Here is a 20,101-nt window from a genome sequence, read left to right as displayed (position 1 = left end):
CATCATGGCAAAGAACCTAAAGATGAGTCTTTAAACTGGCTTAGCAGTTCATAAATCACCAGGAGGAAAGAGATTGAGCTCAGCTGAGTAGATCCAAATTAATTTAAAAAATGTTTTATTCATCCCGAAAGGAAATTAAATGTTGTCATAACTCATATCATCCAAGTATCTTCAAAGAGTCGTTGTGGATGGTGATGCTGTTTGCTGGAAGGATCTCTCTAAATCTGTGTGTGGCCATATAGAAATCTGGGCAGAGAAACGTTGGGAGTCAGAGATATAATTATTTTTGGAAGAGTTGCTTTGAACTTCCTCTTTCGGTCTCTGCTCTCCGGTCCTGCTCTGCATCCAGGAACTCCTCAGTTTCCACTCCTTTGTTATCGTAGTTCTGGTATTATCTGAGCTCTAAGGGATGCTAATCAGCAGCACATTAACAACACATTGTTGCCATGATTCCAGTTCATAACAGCTGTCTGAAAGTAAAAAAGTAAGAGCAAAATTATGTTAAGCTGCCTCCAAAACCAGAGGCAAACTAAATCTATGCATTTTCACACTTTAGAAGTGAAATAATCTGCCGATGGAACTAGCACTTTTTATATATATTAAAAAATGATTTTAGAACAAGCTCCTATATTTTGTTGAAAAGTTTATTATAAGTTAGTTTTGTCCTATTTCAAGTCCACTGAAATAGAATAAAATTATTATTTGTACTACAAACTAGACACAAATACTTGGGTACAATTTTGTGTTTTTGCAGACTGCAAAAAATTTGAGTCTGGGACAAATTAACCTCACAACTGGACGACACACACCACTGAAGCTGCATTGGAATGGCTTAGATCAAATAATATGTTCCAGACTAAACAAATCAAAGTCCAGACATAAATATAATGGGAAATCTGTGGTAGGACTTGAAATTTGCAGTTCCTTATCCAGTCTGGTTCAGTTTGAGCTATTTTGCAAAGAATGGGTGAAAAATTGAGGTTGCACAGCTGTAATTGCTGTGAATGTGGGTTCTAATTTATCCATGAGTCTTTGTATTTCCTCAGTGGGGCTGCAGACTGAAGCACACCACACTTTCTGGGTCTTAGGGTGTGTGACAACCACAAAATAATGTTTTTTTCTACTATGCAAGAGGTGTCTGACCTCTGAACACCATGATGCAACACTCCATCAAGTTTTACTGTTTTGAAGAGTCACCGGTACTGAAAAAGCTCCACATAAGCAACGTCCAGTAATCTGTTTTGTCTTCATCATGGCTTGTGCGTTGTCTGTTGATCAGCAATCAGCAAAAATGTGTTACAAGGTCAATAGCAGAAAATAAAGAAACATTTGTTCTGGAAGTGATATGTGTTGCACTAATATGCCCAAAATACCATACTTGTTACACCTGGAAAAAAAAGATTGCAGCAAGTGTGTGAATGACAAGGGAGGAACTGAGCTGGATAAAAATGGGTTAAATGTGAGGATAAAGACAAACGTGTTTCTAATTATGCTGTCATGTTGGTATTTAAGTTCATTAAAATTCAGCTTGGATTCTTTTGCATCAACTTTTCCCTTTGCCATTACCAATGCTTGATTGAAACCACTCTGTGGTGTGGAAGCTGAATTAAAAGGCATAGTTTGGGTTTTCTGAAGTGGGATTACATAAAATATCTACACCACAGTGATGTCTGACAGTGTCTGACCTGCTTCCCATATAGCAAAATATGAGTAAATCAGCACTGAAATATAGTTAGGCAGAAACATTGAAAATACTTTGAAGCCTGACATTGAAACAAAATTGAAAGGGACTCACATGTTAAATCAATGTTAGGGTTTCAACCATAACTGACACCATATCAATGTTGATTCAACAATCATCTGAATGTAGATCTGCATTTGCGTTGCTTTTATATTGAATCAAAGTTAAGGAATAACTATTGATTCATGTACACATTTTAGTCTGATATGTCTACATCATAACATACCATTAAAAGTTTCTTCACTGATGTTAAACACACCATTTTACTGGCAGACGATGGGTATTATATCGTTCATAATTATCTTGTATTACCATAGTTCCAAAAATGTGTTTACAAGCTTAAAAATGACAACATGGCATTAATATAACATTTTATTTAAGAAAACAGGGATAGATCTGTAAACATATTTGACTCCGTTTTGACTGTCAGAACAACATGGAAGAACAGCATTGTGCTGTATGAACCAGGGAAACAGTATGCGTTGGGGTAACCCAAGTTTCACTCTGGTTGGCGTCATGTTGGTTCCTTTATGCCTCACTCTCTCTCTGGTGTGTAATGTAGCCACTTCTTGACTGTTTCGCTGTAGCCCTTATCAGTCAGCTTTGGGTCACACTGCTCAGCAGCAGCTGAAAAATACAGAAAAATAAGAGTGAGGAAGGCGCTGGTTTGGGCCAGTTAAAAAGACGATATAAACAGGAGGACAAAATAGTTTTTACCCCTCGGTTAATGAAAGAAAAACCCAGAAAGGTCACAGAAATAACTTGAATCTGACAAAGGTAATAATGAATAAAAATTCTATGAAAATTAGCAAATGAAAGTAAGACATTGCTTTTCAAACATGTTTCGACAAAATTATTAAAGAAAACAAACTCAGGAAACAGACCTGGACAAAAATGATGGTACCCCTGAAAATAAGGTGACCAAAGGGACCATGTTAAATCAAGGTGTGCCCACTAATTAACATCACAGGTGTCTACATTCTTGTAAGCAGTCAGTAGGGCTACAAGTAGTCACAGTGCTGTTTGGTGACATGATGTGTACCACACTCAACATAGACCAGAGGACGCAAAGGAAAGAGATATCTCAAGAGATTAGAAAGACAATTAAAGCTGCGCGCAGCCTCTCAGCCAAGCGCTGCTCCAGCCTATTGGCCACCGCGGGGGTTCCCGCACCGCCGCCCGCTAGCCACCGCAGACGGTGTCACGCCTTTCAGTTTTTGAATATGATAAAGCCCCCTCTTTAGGGGGGCAGAAAAATAATAAGAAACAGTACGATTACAATAGGCCTTCACAGCGCTTTGCTGCTCGAGCCTAATTATAAACAAGTAAATATAAAGGTAAAGGTTATAAGACCATCTCCAAGCAGCTTGATGTTTGTGACTACAGACACAAATTATTCAAAGATCCATGGGACTGTAGCCAACCTCCCAGGACATGGCTGCAGGAAGAAAATTGACAACAAAACAAAGACGGATAATATAAACGGTAGCAAAAGAGCCTTAGAAAACTTCTAAAGAAATTAAAGGTGAACTTCAAGCCCAAGGAACATCAGTGTAAGATCACACCATCTGATGCTGTTTGAGTCAAAGTGGACTTAATGGGAGATGACCAAAGAGAACACCTTTGTTAAAAACAAATCATAAAAAAGCCAGACTGGAATTTGCCAAGCTACATGTTGACAAGCCACAAAGCTTACGGGAGAATGTCCTATGAACAGATGAGACAAAAAATTAACTTTTTAGTAAGGCACATTAGCTCTATGTTCGCAAACAGAAAAATGAAGCATATCAAGAAAAGAACACTGTCCCTACTGTGAAACATGGAAGAGGCTCTGGGGCTGCTTTGCTGCATCCGGCACAGGGTGTCTTGAATCTGTGCTGCATATAACGAAATCTCAAGACTATCAAGGGATTGTAGAGAGAAATGTGCTGCCCATTGTGAGAAAGCTTGGTCTCAGTCGCAGGACATTGACCTTGCAACAGGATAACAGCTAAAAGCACCCAAGAATAGCTAAGAGAAAAACATTGGGCTCGTCTGAAGTGGCCTTCTATGAGCCCTGACCTGAATCCTATTGAGCATCTTTGGTAGGAGCTGAAACTTGCCGTCTGGAAAAGGCTACAAACCTGAGACAACAAGAGCAGTTTGTTCATGAGGTGTGGGCCCAAATACCTGTAGAGAGGTGCTAAAGTTTTATTGACAGTTACAGGAATCGCTTCAATGCAGTGATTGCCTCAAAAGGTTGTGAAACAAATTATTAAGAGTACCATTATTTTTGCCCAGGTCTGTTTCATGAGTTTATTTTTTAAAATAATTTTCTTAAAGCATGTTTGAAAAGCAATATCTGATTTTCGTTTGTTCATTTAAATAGAATTTGTATTCATTAATACCTTTGTCAGATTCAAGTTATTTCTGAAAATAACTAGCCTAGCCAACCTCTCAGTCTAGGGTAACCCTATAGTGTTGTACTGGGTGCATTTGTTTCCTTCTAGAATGTGTGCCTATGTGGCTACCAGTGATGTCAGTAACGCGTTACTTAGTAAGAAATTAAACATTAGTTACTGACGTCGGACCACTTTTTTCAGTAACGAGTAATCTAACACGTTGCTATTTCATATCCAGTAGTCAGACTACAGTTGCTTATCAAAATCATTTTGCATTACTGTGCGTTACTATTTTTTTTTGGAATTTAATTTTATTTCCTTTACGCATCTTGTCGAGTGATCGCCGTTTCTATGCGACAGTATCAGCAGCGACAAAAATGTAAACAATGGAGGGAAGAGGGAGATGCTCATTTTGTTGGTAGAAAAACAGTAACTATTTTGAGTTTCTGTCGCCAAGTCCGATTATTGTAAGCGGCTGTGGGCTTTTATTTTTTTTAAGTAGCTAGCAAATTTAATGAGTCGCTGGTTTTTGAACGTGAAGTTGCTCATTTGGGCTTGGAAATAAGCAGACATAAACCCCAGAATGTGTCTGATCTCCAATTAGTTTTAGTCAGGCTCTCCCTGTCCATCATTTCCCGGATGATCCGTCCCGCTGTGTTTTTGTTAATGTCAAGTTAATATATTACCTGTCAATCACGTCAAGCTATCCAGAACATTGGAAACATCGAGACTAATATGAACAGCGCAATAAACGTGAAAACAAGCATGAATGAACGAGTCTGTAAAGTTGTGCAACTAAACGCTATTATAATTATTAATGTTAAGATAAGTGTCACAAATCTGTGCAGCAGCCATCTGAATTGTGGAGCCGCAGGAGGAGCGCTGCGCTCTGACACCAACCGCAGGGCCGTAACGTACAACCTGGAGGCTGGGGAGGCGGGGGGGATTTGTTCACCCAACCAAAATATTCCCGACATTCTATCTATCTGTCTGTCTGTCTGTTCATCCAACCAAAGGTCAGATAGACAGACAGACAGACAGACAGACAAACTCCTGCCTAAGATCAGTAGCTGTTAGCGACCAGTAGCTCTGCTGGTGGATGTTTAATGTACTACAGAGCAGAAAGCTAACGTCGTTGTTTCTCCCAGTGGTTGTTTCTCCCGTCGTTGTTTCTCCCAGGTGCGGGTCGCTACAATTGATAGTAACCACACAGACACACCTGCTATAAGGAAACAAATGCACCCAGTACAACACTTTCATTCTATTGGCTGAAAGGTTGCCAGGCGACTGTGCCAAAAGGTGATTCTATGTTTTCTTAAGCGAACAGAGACTAAGTCTGAGCATGAGGAGAAGTTTTGAGTGCAATCATTACAAGTTTTGAGGAGAAAGACATGCAGTACTGCTTTCAAAATGAAAATGTAAGCAAAAGTATAAAATGTTGGGGCGTGCCGTGGTGGCGGAGGGGTTAGCGCGACCCACATTCAGGCAAAACGTAGCCTCGACGCGGACCCGACGACGTTTAAGCATGTCTTCCCCCCTCTCCTTCCCCCTTTCCTGTCAGCCTACTTTGAAAAAGGGACACTAGAGCCACAAAAAGACCCCTTGCGGGGCAGTAAAAAAAAAAAGTATTAAAAGTTTTGAGAAGAAAAGACATTAAATCCTGCTTTCAGACTGAAAGTGTATGCTCTTTGATTATGGCAGAAAAATTCCTCCATACACCCTTAGGTTCCCAAGCTAGACATCATTCTCTGTTCATCACAAATGGGATAGGTGACCAGAGCCAGTGCTGGCAGAGTCCAACCCATACTGGGATAGTGGTGAGAATGTGGGCACAGAAGATGCTTTGGTGATTAAAAAAAAAATCTTTTCACAATACAGTGCCACAATAACCATCTTCGGTGTGCTAACAAAGTATGTCACACAGGTAGTGGTGCCATCTTATAATATTCACATGCTGATGAGCCATTTTATATGGATGCAGGAGGCATCTAAAGACAGTCTTGAGGACTGGATGAGGGCAATGCCACTAGAGGATCTTGTAATGCCTCTAGTCTTTGTACACAATGGACTCATTTTTATTATCAGAACCATATTACCACCAGTATTTTATAGGTTTATGAATGCCTCCTGGGGTGCATCAAAGGGTGTAACAGTGTAGCTTGACTTCAGTTCCCTAACGCCAAGTTCGGACCTTTCAGTTGATCATGAGAAATAAAGAACACATGAGGTCAAAGGACTGAAAAGATGACTGGAAGGACACCACAGCAACCAGTGAGAGGCTGTGTGAGACCTTTGGAGGGGCAAGGTGCTCAAAGTTAAAAAAGAGTACATTAACTCATATTAATCTAAAATCTAATATTTAATCGGATCATACTGTAGCATTGTCATCATGTGGGGACAATGCAAAGCAAAGGTAGTCTAAGTTTTCCCCAACAGGTATAATGTTGCTGTCGAGGCGTTTCTACTGCTGACAGAGCTGGAGGGACATGTTGATTTGAGACTATAGTTGTTACACCAATCATAGATAGATGGATGGATGGATGGATGGATGGATGGATGGATGGAGGGATGGAGGGAGGGAGGGAGGGAGGGACGGACGGACGGACGGTCGGTCGGTCACTGGGTTTATTTGCAGCTATTTTACTAAATAAACCCTAATAATATCTGACTGTTTAACATCCATAGCAACTTGGCTGCAGGCTGCTTTAAAAATCAACAAAGCTTAGAGGAATTAACTCTAGATAATTTGTTGATGCTAGCACCTCTGACAGATCTAGGATTTGTTTGAGAATTACAATGCTACTAACTTTTATTAATCCTTTCAGCAAAGATAAATAAAAAAATTATAATTGTAGGATTTAATTAGGAAGTTTACTTTATAAAGGTGCACAGAAATATCTTGATAGTTTGATCAATCAAATCAAAATCAAATTTTATTTCTATAGCACATTTCAGCAGCAAGGCATTTCAAAGTGCTTTACATCATAAAACCACAAAAACACAAAGTCATGTAACATAGAATCAACAATCAAAACATGACATTAAGCCAATTGTTGTCATTAAATTTGTAGTTGATTATGTTTCAAATAAAACTCTAAACAGGTGGGTTTGTAGTCGAGATTTGAAGGCACTCAGTGTTTCAGCTGTTTTACAGTTTTCTGGAAGTTTGTTCCAAATTTGTGGTGCATAGATGCTGAAAGCTGCTTCTCCATGTTTGGTTCTGGGGATGCAGAGCAGAACCAGAACCAGAACCAGAAGACCTGAGAGGCCTGGAAGGTTGATACAACAACAGCAGATCGTTAACGTATTGTGGTGCTAAGCCGTTCAGTGATTTGTAAACCAACAACAGTATTTTAAAGTCTATTCTCTGAGCTACTGGGAGCCACAGAAGAAGGACTTAAAACTGGTGTTATGTGCTCTATCTTCCTGGTTTTAGTGAGAACATCAGCAGCAGCATTCTGGACCAGCTGCAGCTGTAAGCTTGATTTGTTGGACAGACCTGTGAAGACTCTGTTGCAGTGATCAATGCCACTAAAGATAAACACCTGGATGAGTTTCTCTAGATCTCACTGAGACATTAGTCCTCTAGATGTTCTTCAGGTGATAGAAGGCCGACTTTGAGACTGACCAGAACCTTCAGAGCCACATAAAGACAGAGTTCATCACTACTCCCAGATTTCAGGCCTGATCTCTAAGGTTTAGTTGTAATAACTGATTGATTGTTGTGTTGTGTTACCTTAGCTACAATATGGTATTATCTGTAATCTTTGTGTTTGAGCTGGATTTGTTCACAAATGAATCACAGCAAATAACAGCCAATAATCAGTGACTGATTGCCAATTTTACATTACTACCCTCATCTATGGTCATGAACTTTGGGTCATGTCCAAAAGAACGAGGTCACAGATACAAGTGGCCAAAATTACTTTTTTTCTGTAGGGTGTCTGGGCTCTCCCTACAGATAGGGTGAGAAGTTCAGTCATCCGGGAGTAGAGCTGCTGGACACGTCCCACCAGGAGGAGACCCAGGGTAAGACCCCGGTCACACTGGAGGGAATATGATTCTCAGGTGGAAGAAATGGCTTGGGAAAGGGAATTCTGGGCCTCTCTACTTAGGCTGCTACCCCCACAACCTGACTCGGGATATATATATGTATGTATGTATGTATGTATGTATGTATGTATGTATGGATGGATGGATGGATGGATGGATGGATGGATGCCAATTAACCTGGGCAACCTCTCAGTGACTTCATTAAATCTGTTTTTAAACACTGTTAGTGATGCTGATGTTTTTAGTGGGTAGAGGCCCCTAAATCAGATTCTGCCTCATATTATCTTGGGCCAGCCTTGCATGAAGAGCTAGAGCTGCTCCGCTGTGCATTTATCTACTGGATGTGAGAGACCAATAGGGAGATTTAAATTATGAGGCATCGGATAGCGTGCCTCATAAGGTCTGTCTGGGACAGACCTTCAGACCAGGTTTTTCTGTTCCCTGACTGTTCAACTGTAATAAGCACCACAGAGGTTGTTTTGGTTGCCTGGGCTTTGTGGGGTGGATTTCTTTTTCCGATTGTCACTCTTCATTGTCAGCCCTGTTGCACTCCTTAATGTGTTCACAGGTTCACTCTGCAGTCACTGCTGAAATATGCCTGACTGGAGTGGCAGGAGCTAGGTAGAAATTTGACGACATAGATGTTGTACAACATCAAGCCCCCTTCACCATCGCTCTCTGCACGTGCCTGAATCCTTATCCTCCCATGGTCATGGGAGGATTTTATCTTGTAGCAATTCTACAAGATAAAAACTACTGCCTCAATGTTCATTTGACTGTTAAAGATGAACTAATTTACACTAAGATAAAACCTGGGTGATTTAATCAAGGCTTTTCTAATGCTGCAGGACAGATACACTGCAGCTAAAAGAGTCAAATATAGTGCAGCTCTGAGACATTTCATTTAAACAGTACCTTAAGTGGTTTTATGGGAGGGTGAATAAATGTCTTTATTACTTTCATTACTTACTTGGTCTGGTGAATCTTTTGGCAGATGTAAACAAGAGGAAAATGCAGAAATCATTCCCATCAGAGGTTTTCAGGGAGCTGTCATTGCCTGTCCCCAAGCTTTGGAAAACAACAAGTGTCTTCAATGTAGGTGTGCCTGCAGGTTGTCAGGTGAACAAAGGCTAATACTTCACAGGGTCAGTGCTTCAAGAACCGGGCTGGATACTTTCTATAGACACACACAACTAATGAATCTGGCAAGGATGGGAGATGTGGAATGTTCCATTAAATCCAACTCCACCATTGATTGGGAATGTATGACAAGTGTATTAGTCATGCAGTGTGTTTTATTTTTCCTGGCAGCAAGACTCGCCACAGTATTATCACTGTCCTCAGAAACGGCTGCATCTAGTTTGTCTGAAACCTGCCTTCGGGCTCTTCGTTTCCAAGAGATAAACCAAAAAATTTAAACAAGCGCTTAATGCATCTGCAAACACATTTCAGTCTCTGTAGTAAAAGTTTACAAGGGATGAAGTAAGAGCCATGGATTACACAGAGGGGCTGTAATGAAGGTAATATATGCTGTCTGAGTGGGGGTGTTGTTGGAGTACAGAGTACAGAATCATGGCTTCCATCCTACACTCTGTATTATTCAACCACCATGTGTTTGCACTGTGGCTCTAACTTTTCCCACTAATGATTAGCCTCCAGCCTTTGTTTGCTTTGTTTCTCTATATCTATGACCACTGACACAATCCTGTTTCTTTTTGTCTCTGCTCCGTCTTCTCAAACCCTGTCAGTTACAGCCAGGGGCGCCTGTAGGATATTATCAGAGGGTACGCACAATACTATCACTGTACCACCTGACCCACAAGAACAGAGCCACATCACCAACGCACATCATGTACATGTCGCACAAAACCAGCGCAAACCTGAACCACACAAATACAGGTACCATTCGCGTAATGTGTGGATTAGACCTGCTTTTTTCCTATTACAAATTATACTAAATAATAAAGACATAAAAGCAAAGCTTAACTGTGTGACCCACAGGAGGTGGAGGGTGGAGATCCCCAGGTTGATGTGGTGTGTCTGAGACTACCATAGGAGGAGTAGGTGAAGCAACAATATTTGCTCGATTTCTACTCTTTTGGCAAAGTTTCAAATAGATTTAACTGTTTAACCCTCCAGCTGCTGGAGGTTTCTTCTTATGAAAGGGAAGTTTTTCCACACAACACAAACGATTGTCTCCTGTTGCTTCGTGCAGGAATGAATGATGTCAATGACTTGTAGCAATCTGCTGGGTTTCCTTAGATTAAAAATGTTGTAAACTAATTTGATTTATTAACTGCGCATACTGTACTGTTGATAACTTGGATCAATGTAACAGCGTGTATGATTGAATTTATAATAATTTTATGTCTCAAAACATGTATTGTGAACTGGCGCTATAGAAAACTGATTGAATTGAATATTTGACTGCTCTCATCTTATCTTCTATGTCACCCAGATCAGACTGCAGAAAAGCATCTTCACAGCATGATGCTAGCATGATACACTGATGAATAAATAACTGATCAACTGAATGATTTGTGATGCCCCTCAAGTCCTCTTTCATGTCTTTGTTGGGTTTCCCCCCCTATTTATAGGTTTTTAGACTCAACTCTTCATTGGTTCAAACATTTTAGTACACCCTGCACAATATGCTCTCCGACATTACTTAGAAATTGTTTAAAACAGTTCATTTTATGAATAAAAATTTACCCTTTATATTCATACCTGTCTTGAGAATACGGGTAATATTTGTCCGTCCTCTACCATCGGAGCGATGGGTAAGTAACGCTTAGCCCATCTTTCTTTAATCTCTATATTAGCATCTTTTAACTACTAATCTTCTGCATTCAAAGGAACATCTTTAACATTCTTCTATCAGTCTCTTTGGTTTTTTTGTTTGTGTGGCTGGTCTTCTGTGCATTATCCCTGAGGTACAGAAGTTGTTTTTATCCTGTACCATGCTCTTTGTATGCTTGTTGATATTTGCTCAGTATTTCTTTGCATTGAGTCCATCAGTGTGGTGGTTCTCTGGTTCCTCTATCTTCATGAGTGGAACTTTAAGCAGATGTCGACGGTTCCTTCTCAGTATATTTCCATACTCAGTCTGTACCCCACATGTGACCCTTGACCTCTTAGATGAGAAGTTTCCAATGGAAACAAAGAAATCCCTGTTCTTTATGTAAGATTCAAACCAGTTAAGCACTGGACCAGAGTCCGACCCAACTCTCCAATCGATTCAGTAATATGTCATGGTCAACAGTGTCAAAAGCTGCACTGAGGTCCAACAGAACCAGCTCTGTTTAATGAATTAAATTTGGTGCAACAGAGAATCAACTAAGGGCCGCGAACGCCTGTCACAGTCACCAAGTCAAATTAAGACAATTATTAATGGAATTTAAGACCTACATGTCCACAACTTCTTCCAGCCAGTGGGTCAGACTTAGCACTTACCAATGATAGCTGCAAAAGTGCTAGCTGACTAAATAGCAAGGGTATGTTTGCAGTGAGTTAGCGGTAGCTTCAACTGCCTCAAGTCACAATAAGTATGAGGGTGACTCAAACTTTTGCCTTACAGAAAATGCCACTAGAAAAAATAATACATAGAACATACAGATTAAATAGCTATGTCAACACAAAATTTAAGACCTGTGATTAAGACATTAAAGGTCCATTTTTAAATTTAAGACATTTTAAAGGCTTAATTTTGGGTACATGGATTTCAGACTTTTTAAGGATGCAAAGACACCTGTCAATGGATTTATTTATTATCAAGTTATGGATCCTATTGTTCCACGTCACAGTTCTACATTACTTGGTGTTGGATCTATTACGTAAAATCCCAATAAATATATTAAGGGTTGTGGTTGAGCATGTGACAAAACTTAGGCATATTTAATACATATAAATAATAGACACTTAACACTTAAGGACTAAAGAAATCTTCATGGAAACAGATTTTTTATTCTGACTCAGGTCATTTTATTTACATGTTATACATATACAAAAACAGCTCTTTTTTATAAGAACAACAAGACTGCAAAGCCAGAACAATAGCAAAAATTTGAAACAACCATAAACTCTTCCATAAAGAGTGCCTTTGCTGGATTTTCTCACTGTCAACTATGAAATATGATCCAGTTAAAACACTTAATACAGTCTAGAATTAGCTGAAACATCTGTGTACAGGTTCTCCAAAACATTGTTGAAATACGGTATCAAAGACGCAAAACACAACATCTGTGAGAAAGCAGGTTGAAACCAAGTAGTCTACTGCATAAAGAATATCCAACATAGTATGAGTGTATATACTGTACATTTATATATTAATATATATACTAACACTGCAGACAGTCACAAAAAGAAGACTACCAAGGTCCTCCCATACATACAAAGACTAAAGTGGCCCATTCACATTTAACAAGAATATCCAAAGATGCCTTAAAATAGCAACTAGAATACAAAAAAAGTCACCAAAAATAGATGTCATCATGTGGAGCTTTTACTGAATTTTCCTACTGTTAAATAAACCATATGGACTGGAGCATGTATACCACATCAAGTGTACACTGAGAAGGCATGTCCTATATGTAATCAAGAGATTTTCAAAACATTGCACATAAAAAGGGATAATGTACAGAATAAAAGAGGGCATGCTGTCCATATCAGAGCTACACTGGCTGAAGAGTCATAAGGCCTCGCTACCAACTCAACACATACTCTCTGTCACTTCACAGAACAATATGAACATGCAAACTTTCAAAATACAAAATGCTTCGGAGCTGAAGAGAACCAGTTGCTCAGCAACAAAGCCGTGTTCCTTGTTTCACAGATCAAAAAAAATCAGGGGGTTTCTGCTTGTGCGGCGCACCTTCAGTCACATATGATTGAAAAACAGAATCTTACATTCCTTTGGATTATATACTGTATATATATACAGTACAGACCAAAAGTTTGGACACACCTTCTAATTCAATGGGTTTTCTTCATTTTCATGACTATAAGGCAAGAAATCCCACTTATTAACCTGACAGGGGACACCTATGAAGTGAAAACCATTTCAGGTGACTACCTTTTGAAGCTCATCAAGAAAATGCAGAGTGTGTGCAAAGCAGTAATCACAGCAAAAGGTTGCTACTTTGAAGAAACTAGAATATAAGGGGTATTTTCAGTTGTTTTACACTTTTTTGTTTAGTGCATATTTCCACATGTGTTATTCATAGTTTTGATGCCTTCAGTGTGAATCTACAATGTCAATAGTCATGAAAATAAAGGAAACTCATTGAATTAAAAGGTGTGTTCAAATTTTTGGTCTGTACTGTATATATATATATATATATATATATATATATATATATATATATATATATATATATATATATATATATACTTCCAAAGACAAAGATCGAAACAACACCGATCCATTTATTGCACGCCATCGGTTCACAAAAATATTTTGGGCACTTTTGCGTTTCAACAAACAGCAGCGTTTCATCATTTAAAACAACAACAAAAAATGTTAGAATAAGAATACAGACACAAAGCACAACAACTGAAAAGCATGACATACAAGGAGGATAGATTTTTTTTTACATTGTGATATTGTGCAACTAGAGAAAATAGGTCCATTTACTAAGGCTAGCCTCTTAAATGCACAACACCATACAGTGTTTTAAGAGCCACAACAGCAGGACCCCTATGCTGAACAGCATGAACTACTTAGAATGATTATCTTTTTCTTCCATCATGTGCAATAACTGATTGCCATGGCAAATCCCCAATGAGAAAGAGAACATTTGGTCCCGTTTAAAAAAAAAATATTTCTACCCAGATATAAAGGGCAAATGGCACATTTAAAACAAACACCAAAAAAAGTGACTGTGAGGATGGCACAAGGTACCACCAGTTTTGACTGGTTTCAGGACGTGGCCATAACAGCACTATTGAAGCCAACCTCTACAATCAACCCTGTATGTGAGCACCTATGTCATACACTGAATGAACTAATCTCAAAACAAGAACGAGAAACAGAGTCACTGTCAGTAGCATTTCATTCATGGAGAATCACCATGGGGGTCATTCCCTCCTCCAGACACAGGCACCGCTACCCACATGAGCAGGACAGCAACACAAACAGAACGCTGTTATAAAACATGAAACCAGCTCCGGCTTTATGTACTCAGTAATCACACCCATACATTAGCATGCACCAGCTGCTCCATAAATACAATAGATGCACAGGGTCAGAAACTCAAAATTCCAACCTTTCACTGGTCAGTGAACACACCAAACCCAAGAGCTATCAGGTTGCACTAAAGACAAAGGAAGTAGTAACTATGGAGAATGACCTATGAAATAATTATTTAATTAATTTATTTAAAAAGAAAAATAAATAAAATAATGCACTAAACAGTTATATAAAATTTAAGTTAAAACATGTAACATTGGCTACAGCACTATTCTTGATGAAATACACAAATATCAGGATGCAAAAAGCATCAGAATGGCCCTTGTTTAAAAATAAGGTAGACATTGCTGTCTTATGCTTTTTATAAAATACCAATTGTTTTATATATCCATCCATCCATCCATCCACTATCTTACAACCTTGTCCCTAGTGGGGTTAGGAGGGATGCTGGTGCACATCTCCAGCGGTCAGTGAGCAAGAGACAGAGTATACCCTGGACAGGTCACCAGGGCAACACAGAAACAGACAAAACAAACAATCATCCTAAACCTAAATTGAATTTAGAGAGACCAATTAACCTGACTGTCATGTTTTTGGACTGTGGGAGGAAGCCGGAGTACCTAGAGAGAACCCACGCATACACACAGGGAGAACCTGCAAACTCCATCCAGAAAGACCGGGATTCGAACCCAGGACCTTCTTGCTGCAAGGCAACAATGCTACCAACTGCACCACTGTGCAGCCCAATTTTATACAATTAACTTTCGCTTAACCAAATTTTACACAATTTTAATACAAGGCATGTTTTTAAAAGTTGTTTCTCTTCCACGAAGCAACAGGAATGCTGGACAAAAGACAGTTAGAGGAACGAAAACATGGAACTCACTTCTTTCATCTGTTATAAATATAACAAATGCAAAAGCTTTTTAAATAGCCCTGTTTAATTATTTTTACTACATAAAGTGTTATAACTGTACATTTATTAATTAATATGCTGTGTTCCTAATATTATGTTGAATGTATAGAACTGCTTTTGTAATAAATACTTTTTTTATCATGTGGACCCCAGAAAGACTGGCCATGTTACAGCAATGGAATCCTAATAAACAGACAGACTTCATTTGAATTCATTGGAGACCCTGACGTCTGATTGGCTGCTTCAAGCAACAAATTAAGACCTTCTTCTATGCCAGCTATATAACTGTGAGGTCAATATCTTTGCTGGAAAGTGCAGAAATATCTTCAATACAATTAAACTGAGGCCCATATAATTCATCCCATATTTAATTATATAGGCATGTATTTCCAGTTTTATCAAATTAATGACAGATTTAAATAATTATTTCATAAGTTATTTATATATTGTAATTTGGCACTCCTAACTATATTATATGGAACATACTGAATTCAGAAATATTTGAACCCTTTTTACAATTTCAGTCAATGTTGGGTCCGTTCTATTTTAACAATTCTAACTGCTCAAGCCAGTCTAATTGCTAATATAAGATCCTAAAGTCATTTTAAAATGAATAATCACTTTGTTTGAAAATAAAACAGCTAAACAGTGACAGCTCTCTCTCACAGAGAAATCAGCTCTTCTAAGTAAAACAAACTAAAAACATGGCCGTTTACAGCAGGACTTGTAGTAAAACAAGATTCTAAATGCTGTTCTTACAACAAAAAAAAAAACAAATAGGAAAAATCTGTTTCAGAGGGTTGAAATCTGACAAAAACTGCAAATCAAATAAGAAAGACTTAAATCTGCTCAGTGCTTCTCTATTGCTAAAGCAATGTCACCACAATATTTCTCTCAGTCTTGGGACTTGCTTACAGTAAATCCTAACGATGGTCCAGCTGACAAAAATGAATCCTACATATTGCAGTTAAATGCCCATAAAAGCATCAAACTGAAACAGGAAATGAAGACATCTTTACCCTTCTCTTTTTCTATATTGTAAATAGGTGACTGATGTTGAAATAATCTACTTGAACTTGGAGGCAATATTTGATTGCACAACAACACAGGTGTTCCTAATAATGTGTCTAAAATGAGGCTCTTGATTGATGCCATTTTATCCCTACCAACATTCATTTCTCACTCATGAATGAACATTTTCTTACAAATGCAATCATTGTGTATTAGTTTATCCTTGTGTCTTGCAAGTTACCTGTCTTCAATGATTTGAAGAAATTTCTGATCATAGAAATCTTCAAATCTAACTTATAAATTAACATATAAAGCAATTTCTGAAGTTTTCACATTGGAAGCTTATGAAAAATTAATTTTTGAGCCCTGATCCAAACCAAAAATAACAGCCTCAAAACTACATGTACTTACAGTTTGACTAAATAGATAACTTGTTAAAACATCCCCAAAGCAGGAACTAACTCATCCCACAAAAAGTGGATCATTTTGGAGAGAAAAAAAAAATCCATGAATGCAGAAATATAAAATGTCAAACACTACAGAGACTTGTAACTGTGAAATTGAACAACTGAAAACATATTTGTCTCTGCTGGAAGTAAAATAAACAAACAAAAAAACCTGCCATGTTTTACCTAAGAGGAACCATTACTCAAATGCAATATGCTTAACATAATGCATTTGTTAGCATTGTTGTTATGCTAACATAACAACAATGTTATGTTAGCATAACAATGCTAACAACATCATGCATAACATTGTTGTTATGCATAATGTTGGTACATTGCAATCTCGGACATCAGCAATGTACCGACTGATAATCAAGCAACTGCAAACAACAGTGACAAAAAAAAGTGGCTGAGCTTCAGTTGGAGTAAAATAGTAAGTGATTACATATTTAGGGTGAACTTAGTGATACATACCTGCAGCTGGAAATAGGTATGAGCTAGTTACTGGGATCAATAAGTGCACAAAGGCTAGCAAAAGCTAGCTAACATGTTCATCGTGCTGCTTCTATGGTTTTCAATGGATCAAAATGAAACTGTGACACTGAATGAATGTTATAGATAAAATATAGCTGTAATAATCCATATTCTGTTATTTGAAAAGTCGTAGGGGTTGTTGCCATTCCTTCACAATAAAACCAATTTGATCAGATCCCAGACATTTGGTTCTAATTCTCCATGTAAATATCAGGAATTTTTTTACGCCATGAGAATCCCACATAACACCATGCCTATTTATGAAGTAACCCTAAACTGTCCATCTTTTCTTTGACCCTGGATTTAAGGGGTCTGGAAACAGAGAATTTTGCTTTTGAGTAGAACCAGAGTTGGATTTCACAACAGTGTTCACTGACAAGTCAAACTGTGGAGCCAGTCAAGAAAGTGTTGCCACTGCACAGATAACTTTAGGGAATACTTTGTCAGTACAGTTCAAGTATGAAACATTTAAAAAAGGAAATGAACTGTGTTCATACTGGTCATAGAAATGCACATACACACACATCATAGAACAACACTCAACATACACAGCATTCATATAGAAGTACAGTACAAGCTATTGCAGGATAGATTAATATTGACATGAAATATTTGCCAATAGCAACGGCACCAAATGAGTAACACAGTTTTTGCCCATACAAACTAGCATTACTATTACAAATGTAATACAAGGACTATTTTAGCTCAGTTTGCAAAGACTTGATTTGTCACTTCATTTCTCCTATGTGACTATGCTAAAGTGTGAACTCTCAGGCACTTTCTAAAAGTAGAGCAAGGCTTGGAACGGACAGACCTCCAATTGGCTGACACTTCACTGACTTGAGACGGTGCTGCATTCAAGTCATATGGGAAAAAAACAGGCTTGTTAAAACTGCTCAAATACTGCTGGCTTTCAGGGAGCAAGGAGGCTGTGAGATCTGGATTCCCCAGCCAATGAACTAGTGTGAAATCTGAAGAAGTGCTGCGGTTTTTGCATGTAAAACGATGCCATCAAATCAACAGCATCTTTTGAAAACTCTGTAGCGTTTCCATTGTTCCATATGATAAGGGCTGCATTGTGGATCTCCGAGTTCTTTCAGTCTTCAGATCATTTTGACTTATAGTCCCATATAACCTGAGTGCAAAATACAACATCAGGGGCAGGAAGAAGACTTGGATCACTCTATGGTAATGGAAGCCACCTCCTTAGGCTGCTCCTCTCCAAACTCCTCTGGGGAACTGCCCCTGACACCGTCACTCATCTTGTTCTCCGTCATGACTGCCGTTTCATCGGCGTCTGTTTTATTGGAGGTTGGGGCTTCCAAGGGGTCCAGGGGCTCTGGCGAAAGTAAGCCGGAGGAACTTTCACAGTTCTGTGTGGAAGAGGAGACCTGGGAGATGACCGGCATTTGGACCGAGGAAGAGGACGAGGCAGTGGTGGTGGTGGCGACATTGGAGGTGCTGCCCAGGTAAACTGGGTGATGTTGGGACTCCTCCAGCTCATATGGAACTCCCAGTGCCTCCTCCTCCTCCTGTACCTGGCTCAGGTAGTCGGGCACGAGGAAATCACTGAAAGGACCAAGAGAACATGTGATTTCGCTGCCTTCTCATTCTTACCTTGGCACAAACAGTAGATGCAATCTGGAAAGTTCCACCAGTAAAAGTAGAGGAGACTGTTAGTTTTAATGAAAATTAGTCTCTAATGCTTGGTTCACACAGCAAGATTTTCCCTCTTCGGACAATCTTAAGAATGACCTGATAATCAGGATGGCTCTTAAGATAACCCTAACCTGCAGTCTTAGAGGGATCCACAGTAAGTTGAACATGCTGGCCTAAATATTTTGTCATTTTCCTATTAACTACAAAATTCTATTTGTGATGCATAAAAACTCAAAATTACTTCTAAAATTTTATATCTTTCGTTATATTTTTCACCCAAGGAAGTCGCTGCTTTTTCACCTGCACAATGCATGCTGGGTTGATGATGCGTTTTGGTCCATTCTGTACTTGAATCTACAGAGTAAACACAGGAAGGCTAACTTTACCTGAGTTATTGTTTATCATTCAGTACTTACTGCCACCAGAGCTGACACTGGACAGAAGATCGGACTCCAAACAGGTGCTACCTAACGAAAGACCGGACTGGACACAGAGCTACAGAAGTACTTACCGGATCACACAGTCCGACCAGAGCTACGTGTCATTCATTGTTTTATTTATGAAGCTGAGGGCAGCAGCAGCAAGCACCAGCTTCTTCAGCCAACTCTGTCCTCTTCCTCCATTTGTCCTGCTCATCTTCATCACCTCTTGTGATTTCTACATTGCCATTTCAATGAGCTCCGGTTCAATTTGAAAAGGCTTAAAGATGTTACTCATCACTGTTTACATTGCACAGAGCTAGTGTAATGGACCCCATCGTCAACCTAATAGCATAATTTCCTGGATGTAGGCAGTTATGCTATCAGGACTTAGCAGACGAATGTCATTTACACAGAATGCATTACAGTGTAAACAACATGGCGACGTCCATGTGACAATATTTTATTTTAATTTCTAAAAACCAAACAGTATTATTACTGTATTGTCTTTACATCCAAAATAAATATTTCTCAAATAAAGTCATTTGGACCCCACAAGTTTTTTGCCCGGTGCGCAGTCTGGCGGGGTGGCACTAACCTCATGCATGCTTTCACTAGTTTTTTTTTTGTGTGTTGTTTCAGGAATCAACAGTCTGACAGAACATTTCTCTCCCCTTACCACCACCATCACCCCCCGTTTCTCCTGAGCGTCACGCTAAGACTACGGAAATGTTAAGAGATCTTCTTCCTGCCA

The 20,101-nt window shown here is 39.0% G+C and overlaps 1 protein-coding gene and 1 long non-coding RNA gene across 6 annotated transcripts in view; both read right to left on the bottom strand.

Moving 5' to 3' along the window:
* Positions 1-2,100: 2,100 nt before the first annotated feature.
* LOC116737230 (uncharacterized) lies at positions 2,101-5,557 on the bottom strand. The gene is made up of 2 exons (XR_004342752.1): positions 5,019-5,557; positions 2,101-2,722 (listed from the first exon to the last, which is right to left on the bottom strand). It is a non-coding gene; the product is annotated as an uncharacterized LOC116737230 (long non-coding RNA).
* A 10,952-nt stretch (positions 5,558-16,509) lies between these two features.
* Positions 16,510-20,101, bottom strand: part of zbtb44 (zinc finger and BTB domain containing 44) — a 59,361-nt gene continuing 55,769 nt past the window's right edge. For 4 of the 5 annotated variants that reach the window (XM_032590263.1, XM_032590262.1, XM_032590264.1 and 1 more), the window contains one exon: positions 16,510-18,838. In XM_032590263.1, coding sequence (XP_032446154.1) covers positions 18,448-18,838 — 391 coding nt within the window. In that variant the 3' untranslated portion in view covers positions 16,510-18,447. The remainder of the gene's footprint in view (positions 18,839-20,101) is intronic. The other variant, XM_032590265.1, reaches the window with a different exon arrangement.

The sequence above is a fragment of the Xiphophorus hellerii genome, chromosome 18 (genome assembly GCF_003331165.1).
Source record: "Xiphophorus hellerii strain 12219 chromosome 18, Xiphophorus_hellerii-4.1, whole genome shotgun sequence".
NCBI lineage: Eukaryota > Metazoa > Chordata > Actinopteri > Cyprinodontiformes > Poeciliidae > Xiphophorus > Xiphophorus hellerii.
The sequence above is the reverse complement of the archived record's forward strand: the minus strand, read 5'-3'. Positions and strand labels throughout refer to the sequence as shown.